Source organism: Sparus aurata, chromosome 14 (genome assembly GCF_900880675.1).
Source record: "Sparus aurata chromosome 14, fSpaAur1.1, whole genome shotgun sequence".
Lineage (NCBI taxonomy): Eukaryota > Metazoa > Chordata > Actinopteri > Spariformes > Sparidae > Sparus > Sparus aurata.
The window spans coordinates 21283733-21298567 of NC_044200.1; the positions used below are offsets into that span (position 1 = coordinate 21283733).

The 14835-nt window shown below is 43.0% G+C and overlaps 1 protein-coding gene across 6 annotated transcripts in view; it reads right to left on the reverse strand.

Annotated features, from left to right (window-relative positions):
* The window catches only part of sfmbt2 (Scm like with four mbt domains 2), a 55343-nt gene that overhangs the window by 35163 nt on the left and 5345 nt on the right, over positions 1-14835 (reverse strand). For 5 of the 6 annotated variants that reach the window (XM_030440365.1, XM_030440367.1, XM_030440362.1 and 2 more), the window contains 3 exons: positions 12051-12235; positions 9001-9095; positions 1427-1667 (listed from right to left, as the gene is read on the reverse strand). In XM_030440365.1, the coding sequence (XP_030296225.1) occupies positions 1427-1667; positions 9001-9095; positions 12051-12144 (430 nt within the window). In that variant the 5' untranslated portion in view covers positions 12145-12235. Of the gene's footprint in view, positions 1-1426; positions 1668-9000; positions 9096-12050; positions 12236-14321; positions 14761-14835 lie in introns of those variants that run through there. The other variant, XM_030440366.1, reaches the window with a different exon arrangement.

Sequence of the window (14835 nt, forward strand, 5' to 3'; positions counted from 1 at the left end):
GTCTCCTTTCATGACTTTTCAGGGTTTTTTAAAATTGGATTTCAACGAAAATTGAAAAAAAAAACTGCAAAAACATCCGTCTGCACAATCACGATAAACTTAACACACAACAATGAATTCCTCTCTTCATTAATCATGAGAACTGCGCGTCACAAGTTCTTTTTCAGCTGTTTTCATGTTGAAAAATATATTTTTCCTCCACTGACCAAAGGGTAACGGTGCTGAGGACCAGCGGCAACGTCATCGGCTTGACTCCGTCGATCGAAAGAAAATTAATGACCAACAATTCTGATCCTGGATTACTCCTAATTCTGGCTGCGTCACATCTTATTCACAAAGACGACACATCGACTCGGTTGTCTGCAACATTTGACTTGAGAGAATGAGACGGGTGATGGAAGCAAAGTTTGTTCAACAAGCCATAATCACTAATTATTATAAAATTGAGGGAGTCACAAGATACAGATTTAATATAAGCAAAACTTTCCAGTGTCTTAAATGTGAGAATGCTTTTCTTTGTCAATCTAACAGGAAATAAAGAGTCTTTGGACTGTTTCAGACAAGGGAATTAGAATTTGAAGATGTCACTTTGAGCTCGGAGACATTTTTTTTGTAAAGATTAAATTTCTGCGTAAACATATCATTATAAGGTAAATGTTGATCGCACAATGTAGCGGATATAGAATCACAAAACTGTCTTTGTTTACATTGGTTCCATATAAACCTGAAGTTAACCGGTGATCCATTTCTATTATTGACTCAGTGATTGAGTAAACCCACGTTCTGTCAGGTGGCTTTACAATGTGTGCACCCCACGACATCCACCACACTTAAACCCCCAATGTCTTCTCATGTCTACAGGAAACTATTCACCGTCGCGAACGCTGAACAACTTCCTGCTGCGACATGAGCTCAGAAAACTGTCCACTTCCAGAAACCGAGCAGAAAAATGAGGAAGGAACGCAAATCGAGCTGCAAACTATACGACACTGTGAAGAAATTAAATAAACGGTTGCACACGGACGGCGTTGAGCGTACTCGCACCTGAATTATATGCAAATTATTGTTTGCTTTTTTTTTTGACAAAAACATAAAAGCTGTTAAAGAAGTAGAAAACAATGAGCTTTTAATGTAGCATAATAAATCTCTGTAGCCGAAATTGATATTGGAGCAAAATCTGTGGGATGATTATGAAGTTATTGCGATAAAATTGCACCATGCACCTTGCTTTCTTCTTGTTTTTAAGATAAAAACAAACACTTGTGGTTAAACATGGTGTCACATGGCGAGGGCTTTCATTTCCAGTGTGAACGTGCACTGATCAGAGACTCAGCCTGATATCTGAATTTGCTTCTTATGATCAAACCTCGGCAAGCATGAATACAAAATAAACGGGTTCATGTCGTATCAGAGGGTCTCTTCCTACCTTCGGGGGGCATCAGAGTCTTGTTGTTCTGGGTGCACCAGCCCACCGGGTGCAGCTCGGCCGTCATGACATCGCACCAGAAGTCGGCCTTGCGGTCGTCGCCGTAGCCGCTGAAGCGCAGCAGAAGCAGCTGGCCGCATGTGGTGATGATGGTCGCCACCCAGTACGTGTCCGGGTTGCTCTTATTGGCCACTTCCAGCTTCATGCCGGGCTGGAAGCTGCTCTGCAGGCTGATCTCCACCTGAGGAGGCACGACAGGACATAACACATCATTTCTACAACCTCCGTCTGGACTTTGTTGCCTAAGATTTTACTCAAAACCTTAAACAACCCTTCATTAAAGAAAAGATGGCAGGTCAAAGGGCACAAGGGAGGATGCTTATGGACAGATTGCGTAATGAAGTTATTGTACGTTTGGTAAAAGTTAGGGTTTGTCTACAGCTGGTGATCTCAGGATTGTGAGTAAATGTCAATAAAACCAGTCGTATGAAAATGTGAGAAAAATCAGAAATAAACCACCTTAGTTTGTATTTATTCAAATAAAAGCCTTCCTTTCCATCACTTGGACCCATGTTATTGTTTCCAATCGACTAATAGACCAAACATTTTTTTTTTAAATTGGTCCAGTGTTGAGTGAAACCACAGCAGCTGACAGCTGCAGAACAGGCTCCAGAGTAATCCCTGCAGGCGATTGCGCACCGTCAAAGTTACGTCCACTAAAAAGTGCTTGTTTTTGCCACTGGCTCAGATTGTTATGCAGAGGATCCCTACGGAGACGGACCTTTTTGTTAAAGCATAGGATCCTCTTTGTTTTACCAGAAACAGCTGCCAAAGCGCTCTTGCCAAAGTCACCAGACTCCATTCGCAGAAACAGCAATTTTATGATCGTAAAAACACGCTTCATTCAAACCCCAACAGAGACAAAGTGAAACTAAAACCATCTCGGTTCGTCTTTCCACGGTTCCAACAATCACTTATTCTGGTTCAGTCGACATAAAACCCTTAATTCACAGAGTTGGAGTCTCTGATGTCTCCGCCCTCCCTTTATTTTTAACATCGAACGCTGTGAATTCATTTTCAGGACTGATTCACCGCGTCCAGGCAGAGAAGCAAAATTCCAATTGGTTCCAAAACGAGCCTTTTTTCCAAACCACTAACAAAAAGACAAAAGACCTCTTGCGCAAAACAAACCAAAAGTCTTTAAAAAAAAAACTGTGTGTTCATGTCACCGATGAAGGAACGAACAATGAAAACAACAGTATTGTTGGCAACACGTTTCTCGCTGCTGCAAAACACGTTTTGCAGGAACGACAGCCACGTGTGGATTTATGAAACGCATCAGACGATCGACCACTGGATGCTTTATTTTATATATTTTTGCTTTGCCTGCAAACTTTATCAGTGCTACCAGTGTTTAACCCAAGTCGGCATCAATGCAACTGGAGTCGACTCAGTATATCATAATTTTAACCCATTTGAAATCAGATTTGGTGGCTGAAAAACATGATTTCAAATGGGTCCCATACGCAACATTTTAGGGATGTTGTGCTAAATTTTTTACCGTTTCTTTGAGTGTTTTCTTACTTTTGGACTTGTCTACTCATCTAAATTTAAACTTCCATTGAACCTGTTAAGAACTAGCCTCTATTTTGGGACTCTGCTGGAAAATAACATGTTACAATTAGTTGTTAGGAACATCCCTTTTAGTAATGCAACACTAAATTGGTGGAGTATCCCTTTAATTTCAGCAAACTAAAGCTTTGATAATAGTTTCTGTCGTTTTTCAAGCAGAAATATCAAACACTTTCTGGTTCCTGCTTCTTAAAAATGAGGATTTGTCGCTTTTCTTTGTCTTTTATGACGGTAAATGAAGATTTTTTGAGTTGTAGACTGTTGGTTGAACAAAATAAGCAATTTAAAGACGACACTTTGGGCTTTTTGAGCACTTTTTATCAAGTTTTTGACACTTAATAGATTAAAGGATTAACTGCTTGATGGTGAAAATAATCGTCAGATTAATCAGTGATGAAAATAATATTTAGTTGCAGCCTTAATTGCGAGTGAAGTCGTATTGTAATAGTGCCCAATTAGTGCTGAAATGATTAAACAACCATCAAACAATTATTGCGTGATTATGAAAGCAATTTAAAGCCAAATGTTTGTTTCAGAGACATCTCCCTCGGGCTCCGAGAAACGTTCTAACATTTAATGCCAAGAAGAATTAATTGATAATTAAAATAATTGCTTGTTGTCGGCATTATCTCGTTTCAAATCACGATATGTTATTGATAGATCCGTCGCCGCTCAGGTTTAGCAGCGTGTGATGTATTTTGACAGGCGGGATCTTTAATTAAAGAAAAGTTTTTAAGTATAATTAATGAACTTGGTGAATGAAAAAACAAACGCTCTGCGCCGAACAACAGCCTCTCAGCTCGTCCTTGCGCGGGGGGGGGAAAGCGATAAATCTGGACGACAGTGAATGCAGCGCGGCATAATGCGTTTCCACCATGGCTGCGGGCTGCCATACAATTCTTGAGAACACTACAAGCCCGACAGGATGTTCACATTCAACGCTCGCACAAACGCACACACTCGCGGCTGAATGGAAAAAGCCAACATCTTAGAAATAAACACAATACAAACGGCCCCGTGACTTCCTGCTACAACAATGCAAACGTGCTGTATCACTCTGGCTGGCTTATGTAAGAGAGAGAGAGCTACGGGCAAGCACACACTGCCTCTGTGTGTGTGTGTGTGTGTGTGTGTGTGTGTGTGCAGGCCCAAGAGAAATCACTGTTTCAATTTGTCCAGGCAGAGAGAGCGAGAGAGAGAGAGAGAGAGAGAGAGAGAGAGAGAGAGAGAGAGAGGGGCTGCACTTTACTGAATCACATTTTTCTGGGGAATTCATGGTCTGTTTCCCAGTGACTCAATCCACTTACCAACAAGGCAATTTAGCTTCCCGAGAGACCTCGGCCGCTCAAATCACCACACACACAGTTTTGTCCGACATCGAGGCTCGCTCGTTAAAAAAAAAAAGCCCCACATATTCTAATCTCGCCCCCCTTATTACAACTCATCGCCCCGAGTGATGCAAGAAACTGTAAACGGCGACGCGCTTCTTTAAGGCTTTAAAACCACCTTCCAGCCTCATCCGGGGGCGGACAGCTGGCTCCGTCGGTCAAACCCGGAGTCGGCTGAGGTGGATGAAAAGACCTCGCATCCAGGGTGAACCGCGCTCGCCCATCTGGCCACTCTCCTGTGACGTAACATGTTTAATGGAGGCAGAGCTTTGTAATTGTTTGGGAACAGGATGGGTTTTGTTTTTTAGGGGGGAAAAAAAAGCTTAAAATATCATGAGAAAGAGTTCCCAATCTTCTGCATGATTTTTAAGGTTGGTTAGAGGTTGATTAAAACAACCTGGATCAATAATCCCACGGTATTGGATGTTGAACTTTATCTGACACCTGTCGGGACACATGAATACACCAAAATCCTGATAACGTTATTGATCCTGTGAGGGAAATTACTTTGTTACGGCAGCGAAATTTATAGTCCAGAAATAGAAAGATTCAAGTTAATAAAATACCAAAATTGTGCCAAAAGAGTAAAAGTCCGGTTCATGTTTTGTTATGTGCCCATGGAACATTACTCCGACAAAGCTGACTAGCTTCCAGTTTAGCGCCCGGCTTTTTGGGCCGCAGTGCATCACGTGCAGGGGCGGTTACAGGGGGGGCAACAGGGGCCAGTGCCCCCGTAACTCTGAGTCTGGACCCCCCTGTGGCCCCCCTGACAGGGAGTCTGCATTAATAATACAATGACAGATTTCTCGCAATGATTTTGTTTTGAAGGGAAAGGCAGAAATAAAGTGTCTCAGCAGTTTACTACCCAATCAAAATTGCTGAAATTGTAAACACTGTTTTGTCTGAATGAGGGATTTGTCCTTTTTTCCGGGTTGTATGTGCACCCTAACAAAAAAGCCGTCCCCAACCTGGCCCCCCTATTAAAACTGGTCTAGAACCGCCACTGCATTAGACGGTTTGGCCACTAAAAAAAACTGGCTTCGGCACCCGGCGCTCCTCACCCAGTCTAGAAAACTGTCTCCCATCAACACCAAACATACGTCTTCATCTCCTCACGTGTCCATAACTTCACTCTGTTCAGCCTCAGAAGCTTCACGCCAAATTATCCGGCTAGCTATACAGAGGAATGTCAGCTGAGAAGATGCAACAATAACGACATGATTGAGAAAAACTAATTAACAGTGAACAGCAGAGAAGAAAACCGGCTGCCACCGACGTAACCGAGTGTTTTGGTTTTCATCTAACTGGGAACAGACCACAACAACTGCCGACTTACGGCAACTCGGAGAGGACACACTGCTTCTGTTGTGCTCTCTGTTATCGAGCCCTTTAATTCACAATATTACGATGGTCAGCGTCCAACTGTTCACCCACATATTCATGCACTAGAGGCACCTTTTTCTCCAGACTTTGCAAATCTCAAACAGAATTTTAAATCAGGTTCTCTGAGTTTAATCAATGTCATGCTGTTCTCTGCATGGTGAAGATGACCACAGTGAGTTTGTGTCGCATCTCTATAAAAGTAAAGAGACAGATTTATAAAGAAGGATAACACTTTGATGAAGCAGACGGCGAGATAGTCTGACTTTTTAGTCCCAAGCCCCCAAAAAAGCTCTGGCTCTCACACCTTCATTAAACCCCCTCTAACCAATAACACTCGTATTTTTGCAAACTCCACACGTCCAGTTTGCAATCCACTCCTTTTTTTTTTTCCCAACTTGTAAACACTCCAAACCCCAACTGAGACAGTCAGATGATGCCACATGAGTCATTTTCTCAGACAAAAGCTCCTCCAGAGACACAGAGGACAAAAACAGCCGTGTAATAACTGTGCTGATGTAAAAAGAAATTACGAAAAAAAAGAAAAAGCAGAGATCAGGGAACCAAGTAAACAAGACTGAAGACGTGACCGTGCATTCAGTACCAACCTTGCGGGGCTACAGCAGCGCTAACAGCTGTTGTTTTCGACCTCAGATTTCTTTAGAAAGTAATTTCATCATCATTTTGGCACCGCGGCACTTCTGCCTGAGCTTAGCGTGAAGAACAACATCTTTGAGGGGGGAAAAACCAGTTAGCTGATTCGGTTTAAGGTCTAGAAAAATTTCTCTGCGCCCACGTGTCTTGTTGCTACGAGGTCGATCAAATCAGACAGCGAATCGGAACATTTCAGTTAAAGACAAACGTGAATGTGGACTCTGTTTGGCTCCGGCGGGCTGTGAGAGGCAGCAGCAGGGCCGAGCAGGTGAGTCTGACATGTTAAACGGGTCGCTCGGTCGGTGATGGCAGCACGCGGCTCAGCTGACCTCCCAGCTGACCTGGACTCTGACTGTCCGTCTGTCTGATGCAACTCAACAGGCTGTGCCTCGCTTCACTCTGCTATCAGATACGAGCCGCGGCCCGGGCCAATCGCAGCAGAGCACGGCTGAGTCACTGCTAAAAAAAACCCAAAAAGCACCTTTCCCTGAAATGTGACATCCTCACTCTCTCTCCCTGGGATTTCTACAATGTGTGGTGCGTCAACTCCGATCGCAGCGGTTTAAACAAGTTGTGGCTCATATCTGTTCGAGCGGATGAATCAGTTTTCTGCAGAATTTAAGCTGAATCCTGACTCAGATATCTGAGATAAAGATCAGGCCTCCTGTGTGACTGACGAGGCTTGAACACACTCTGCAGCGCAGACTTCTGCAGCTGATTCTTCAAATTCAGTTCACACGGCGTCTTCTATTGTTAGATCGTCATGTGGCGTAATAGTTGTCTTTTCCTGCTGCATGACCGTAAAGTGACGTAACGCTCTGAACTTAGCAGACGCTGCTTTTACCCACTTAGTCATTATATCCACATTACAGATGAATATTTACCCAAAATCTCATTGTGTTTATGTTTTTTGAGATGGATTTGATCATTTTGTCTTTTTTTAAAGTCATCGTCGTCGTCATCGTAAATCAAGTGAAAAACCAGGCGCAGTGTTTCTGTTTCTGCCACAGTGATTTAAAACATTCTGCGATCAATCGTCGGATCAGCTTCCTCAAGACCGGTTCTGCAGCCTTCTCATCCAGGGAGAGGAAGAGAGAATGCCCCCAGTGCCTGGACACCTAATTTGGTTTTATTACCAGTAATGTTTCATCGAGAGCCGTGATTAAAAACGAGCTCACCTAACCTTAAAGTTTTTGCTTTGCACGTGAAGCCGCGGCTCCCGTTTATTTCCTCTGTGTGTTTTTTTTTTTAATTTAAAAGATGTTTCAGCAAATGTGGAGGGTGTTTCTGTTCTATGATTCCAAAACTTTCATACATTTTTTGGTGATTTTAGTAGTTTAGGAGGCAGTTTTTTCACACCAGGATTTAGAGAGAGAGAGCTTTGAACCAGATCTAAGACTTTCACGTTCAAATAAAATGAAAATGTCTTATTTTCAGTCCTTCCAGAAAAACACAGTTTTTTTTTGTGATTGTTGCGGGCAAAAATCCTTGATTATGTTTCACGTTTTCTTAAAAAATGCGATGGAATATGCGGGATATTCATGCGTTTTTATGTGATGCAATTGCGGGAACTTGCAAAAATTGCGGTTTAATGATAAAAAGAGAAAAAAAAGTGATTCCCCCAACACCCTGTTCTCACTAGGCTACTACCTTAATGTAAAGAGTCATTTCTTATTACTTCCTATGATGAGCAGCACACTACATCACAGATCCCCTACAACGGGGGAAAATGGCTGCTCTTGTGTGAAGCAAACGCAACATTTTTCAACTTTCTGCTGAGATATGTGACTTTTTTTGCAACGAAAATACGGGGATTATGAAATCATGCAAGCCCCGAATATTTTGCGCGGAAATCGGCAATTTATGCGGCGAAAGTGCGGCGTATTTGAAAAACTGCGGCCCTCGCATAAATATGCGGACTTTGGCTGATTATGCATTGAATTATGCGATCGCATAATCGCGTTTTTCTGGAGGGACTGTCTTTTGTGGAGGTTTCCTGGAAAGAACTTCATCATTTAGGTAATTATAAAACGGAAACATGTGTTTTCTGACATTTATTTAAGAGCACAGAGTTGAGAGCACACAGTTGTTGATTTAGCTGAGAAACAGAGGAAAGGAAATTAAAACATATCCCTCAAAAATCAACCAGAAGGCTTTTGTCCTGTCATTAGCAGTTTTTGCAGAAGCACTTTGAACGACCTTCCAGAAAAAAAAAGTGAAAAATGAAACAATCCGCTGCTTATTTGTCTCCATTGTCTGCTCCTTCTTTTGTGCTTCGGTAATTACCCTCGACCGGCGAGAGGTCGTCTAACAAACTTGTGCGTCATTAAGGGAACAAAGCCAATGAGAACGCTCGATTGAACAGCATCAGCGCCGCGACTGCCGAGTCCCGCTTCTCTCCCTCCAATATGTCGTTAAAGGATTTCTTGCATATGGTACTTATCTATGAGGCTGTATTTAAGGGATCACCGAGGGGATTGGGATTAAAGTGCGAGGTGAAGATCATACGCAGTCACTCACGTGTTTGAAGGTGGTGTGAGGGGCGGCGTCGGCCCCCGTCTCCTCCATGTACTCCTCCCAGGTGAACTCTGCCTCCTCGTCCATCGACTCTGCATCTGGAGGAGACAAAACAAAATCACCCATCAATCGTCGCCACTACATTTTAAAAAAAAAGGAGGCTAAACATTAATGGGGTTTACAGGATACCGGTAGCAATTAAATACGCGGTGTTGATGCCTGTGAATGTAGCTGCTCTTTGCCAAAAACACAACAGGAAATTATCCGGAGTGTTTGTGTGCACAGCGTGTCGCAAAGTCGCCTGATGCAGCGACACTAATGTTTCTCCTGAAGGTGAGAATTGCTCACTTTGCCGGTGGGAGACTGAGACATTTGAGATGTTGTGTGTCAGGTATTGTGTGTGTGTGTGTGTGTGTGTGTGTGTGTGTGTCTCCAGAGGCTCCCTGGTGTGCACACACTGAACCTGCTCGGTCTAATGAGAGGGGACAGCAGGAAGCTGTTGTTTTGATGGAGTTTGTTTTGATAGATCGCGGATTGTGAAGTCGGACTGCTTTCGTCTCATCGACACACACATACACACACACACACACACACACACACACACACACACACACACACACACACACACACGCATGTTAACAAACAGAGATTAACCCTTCGCACCCGGTTTGTTTTTTGCGTTAAAAAAAATCTTCCTTCTCAGATTCAAACCACAACACAGTTACATACGTACGCACCGCTGGAGGAAGGATGTAAATAATCAGTGATATATCGATTCATCGCCGTTTTAACAGACAGTCAGAGAGCAGGTAATTCAAAAATACCATGCACTATTTTGGTTGGATTTTGTGCGGCCGGTTGTTCAATAAGAGCCGACGAGAGCTCCACAATTAAACTGAAATCATTACTTTGTGTTTGAATCTTCTCATATATCAACATCAGAGGTTACAACTGTTTCCTGATGGATAAAAAACATGTCCAGCATATTTCATGTTATGAATGATTAACAGATAATCGATTGTTAAAGCTGCCAACACGTCAATTTAAGGCTAAAAGTATTAACTAATAGAGATGAACATGGAACTTCCCCGACTGATTAGTAACATTAAGAAAATCCCTTTTTGTGCCACATACTGTACAAAGACACTATTCCTTTATGACTAAACTATGATGACTAATGGCACTTATTAGAGCGTATCCAGTCCCCTTTTCTACTTACTCACCCACCCAGCTGACTAAATACACCAGATTTTTCCATGAAGATCCCTGAAAATTTAATTTAAATAAAGTGAGAATAATTCCTGGATCCACACCAAAAGTTAATGGGGTTTATTCTGGGCTCAGATCCGTCCTCCATCAAGGTTTCATGGAAATCAGGCCAGTAGTTTTTGTCTTATTAGGCTCACAAACCAACAAACACATAAATGGACACGGGCGAAAACATAACCTGTAACTAGTGGTATATTATGACGGGAAAAATAATATATTTGTTATTTCATTTATCAGTAGTTAAATTTTAAATACATTCTTTGGTCTTTGTTGAGATTTGTGTTAACAAAAACAGTAAAGGCTTAAAAAAACAACTGGTCTCAAGCGTAGACCACTGCCATCGCACTCATTCCTCTGGTTTCCTGTGTTAAAGTGGAGTGTTGCATGATGGGAACTGTAGTGCCAAAACTCCAAACACACTCAGGCCAACTTAAAGGGATATTCCGGTGTAAATTTAATCCATGGTCTAACACACCGTGAAACTGTGTTAGACTCCCTCTCGAGAGATCAAGTTAGCAGACCGCTAATTTACGGAGTTTTATCAACCTCAGAAACGACCGCACGACAACAATACACTGCAGTAAATGGATCCAAATATAAACCGCCACCAAAAAGCCACAAATAATGCTCAGAACAGCACCAAACTTCAGCAACAGTACAAATAGGGTCTCAGCACATAGTCCGGGGCATCTAACCTCCGCTAGCTTAGCTGGATTTCTACTGAAAAGCTGACTAAATTTACCACTCTTCTGCAGCAGCTTCCTGTTGACGGGAAGTCCCGACGAGTCGATTACCGAGTGCAGTAGAGTTCCGCGGCTCATGGATGAAAATGTATGATTATGACTCCATGGAAAAGCAATCAAAGTTCATATGTGTCTTACCTGCCAGTTTATAACAGTTATTATCGAGAGCGGACAGGGAAAAGAACAGAATTGAGCATTTCTAACCGCACTCGGTAATCGTCGCGTCGGGACTTCCCCGACCCGGAAGCTGATGGAGGAGAGTTGAAATCTGTTTTAGCTTCACAATAGAAATCCAGCTAGGTAAGCCGAAAATCCAGCATTATTTGTGGCTTTTTGGTGGCGGTTTATATTTGGATCCATTTACTGCAGTGTATTGTTGTCGTGCGGTCGTTTCTGAGGTTGATAAAACTCCGTAAATTAGCGGCCAGCTAACTTGATCTCTCGAGAGGGAGTCTAACACAGTTTCACGGTGATTTGGACCATGGACTAGACTTACACCGGAATATCCCTTTAAGTGACACGCAACATGAAACTTTTCATTTTGCAGAGGCTCGTGGCTCCTTTGGATACCGAACGCAACACTCATTGTCACATACCATGACATGTATCATCAACGGCTGTACCACACAACGGGCATCACACAGAAAGAAGAAGTAATCAGGGAACAGTTGCTGCGATGTGCTGATTCAGAGTTAATCTAATAAAAACACTGATCTTCTGCAGAGTGGATGCCAGTCACCGCTGGGTCAATCCAGTTGCACTTCTCGACACGTTGATGAGCAATGACCTGCGTCTGTACGCCGCCACTGTCCAGATGTACCTGGAAAACACACCTGGAGTGTGTGTCGCCATGGACGCGCTCTTTTGTGTGTATTCAAAAATAATCTCGCACCTCCGGCCTGTTCGCAGTCGTCTAACTCGACTTCTGGATCATTAGAAACACGTACGACATGTTTAGCCGCCGACTCTGCCAAAAGAAAGATTCCTCGCACGCAGGTTCTTTCACTTTACGATCTGTTGGACTGATGACAGCCGCCTCACCTGAGTTCACCTCCTCTTCCCTCCCATTGGTGGAGTAGTGTGGCTTCACCGCGGCGGTGAGGGCCAGCGGCTGCTCCTGCGCACGAGACTGCATCCTGCACCTCCTGCTTCCTGGCGAACGTTAACCTTTGACCCGAGGTGTGTCCGCTCTTCTTCACTGCATCTCTCGCTTGACTCTGTCAGCCCTGTCGCAGAGAGGACAAACAGAGTTAATGTGTCATTTATTTGATAGCGTCTGACACAATGCATGACATTTAGCGGGAAAAAAAAAAAAAACGAGAAGTTCAACTCGCGTCTGTCCTTTTAAGGGTTTTAAAACGAAAACAGAAACCAAAGAATCACAAAAAGCTCTGACATTTGCTTCAACCAACACCCACTGTTTGGTGAGAATTTCCCTGGAAAACTAATCTCACCGACAGGAAATGATGCACTTTTCAATTTTAGTTTCTTTGGAATAAACAAGCGATGAAAAAGTAGGCGGTTCGCCGGAACAGTGACAGTGCTGCCGAGGCTGATGGGGCAAAAAAAAAAAAAGAGAAGAATGCCACTTCTGGGAACCTCAACTGAACCAAAAACAAGATCCAAATAAAAGATATCTCCAGAGCAATGAGCGCTTAGCGGCCGGAGAGTAAGAAAAAGAAACAGAAAACAAAGATCTTGCAGTTTTCCCAACACTCGGGCTAATTTTCAGCATCATTACAGAGCAGCAGAAAGCCTGTTATTCTGTTTAATTGCAGCCCAGCCTCTCCCTCTTCAGCCTGCGCTCTGTAATATCAGGTTATACATATTGTCTGCCAGCAGCCTGGATTTGCATACCACGGCAAAACTCCATCAGATAACCAATCGGAGACGACACAAAGCAGAAAAACTGGAATGACACGAGCGGGCCGGCAAATTAGTGCAACACACAGAAGTGCTGAATAAAGTCGCTGCAGCCTGACGTGGGAGGCGAAAGAGGAAATATGTGTTTGTGAAAGAGGGACTGATGTCGGGCTGTAAGTTTCACTGCTGAGGTCATTAGTTGAGCTAATTAATGTGCCAATTAGCGAGTGTTTCTTTGTCAAAATGAGCTTTGAAGTAACACAAAGGTGATTTCGGCCCAGCGGTCGGGATCACAAACCTTCTGCAAACCTCAGATACAACAGAAGGCGTTTTGAAGCGTGACACCACTGGATGCTGTTCAGACAACCAGCCGTGTTTGTGGCGACTGAATGGATGTTTTTTTTTTTAACAAGAAATGCATCAGTTTGAGTAATAATTAAGAAAAACAAGTCAAAATTCTGATTTCCAACGTTTTAGAATGTTTTCTTCACGCCTCTGTGAGATTAAACTGAATATCATCAACATTTGTCACCATTTTTTGACATTTTACAGACCAAACAACTTCATTCATCAAGGAAATAAACACTGTTATTACACCCCGACGCAATATAAGTACTTTATTTACCTGCATTTTTCTTCATGTTTAACTTACTCAGCATCTTATGACCTCTTTCGATTAATCAGAGGTTTCCCTACAACCATCTGAGGTTTACCAATCCCCAGGCGGGGAATCCCGTATTTCAACCGTATAAACCGGCCCATCGTGGTTATATTCAGATTATTCGTATGAGCGTTTTCTGCGTCCGATTGCCGAAACAAAAAATCGTTTTTAGTCGTCTCCCACAACAAGTCGGGCTACAAGTGAAAGTAACGACACTGAGTAAATCTGAATATGCAAAGTAACACGTAACAAATAAGAAAATGGAAATACTAATACACACATTGGTTCTAAATATCAGTTATCCGTCTCCTTGATGACTAAAAATCGATATTGTGATCGGCCTTGAGGGAAACACGCAGGTAGATTCCTGATCAGATGTTTTGTTTGGTCAAATCAGCAGTCCATTACCCAAGAATGATGTAAAAAAAACACAGAAAACAAGCAAATCCTGACAGTGAAGAAGCTGCACACGGAGAATTCTTGCTTTAAAAAAAACCAGCTAATTGATTAAATTGATCATCAACACGGTGTATCTGCTTGAAAAATCAATACAACACATGGAAACCGTTTGTCACGTCTTGTTGTGTCGCAACTGTTCAACTTCTGTAAATAAAACACGGCAGGAAATAGCTTTTACTGACAAGAAAATAACAGATTTCCAGTCTTAAAGAAAAAAAAACCAGAGTGAAAAGCAGAAAAACATCGATTTAAAACTGCCTCACGCTGAATAATCAGTTCCATGTGAAAAATGATCCACTTGACAACAACAGAGCCTGTTTGCCACTTGCCTTGCGGTCGGTCCTACAATAGGTCACACAGTCACATCACCGCTGACTCACTCCTCAACTTCCACCCACTTTCATCAACCTGGCAATTAGCACAGAGCACACGCCGCCGTCACACATCGACCCTCGAAAAAAAACAAACTCCAGGATCAGGCAGCCGCTCGCTCTGCTTTGAAATCCAAAAGAGCAGAAAATATCCTTAAGGTACGCATCCTGAGATGATCCCAAACACACAGGGAGAGAGAGAGGAAGGAAAAAAAAAATTAGGCAATCCAACAATCCTGTGATGAAAATAGATTGAAGTCCGGTGTCCGAAACGACCCTCGCAAGCCGACGAACAAGCTGCTGTTTGAGCTGCTGAGTGTATTTACAGAACTGTGAGGCTCCAGAAGCAGTGACAGTCTCCACAACCACCCGACTGTGTGTGTGTGTGTGTGTGTGTGTGTGCCACCCCCCACCACACAGACCCCTGACGTCCCTCAGTGGCTCCAGCAAACATCCATTGCGTAAACAACAA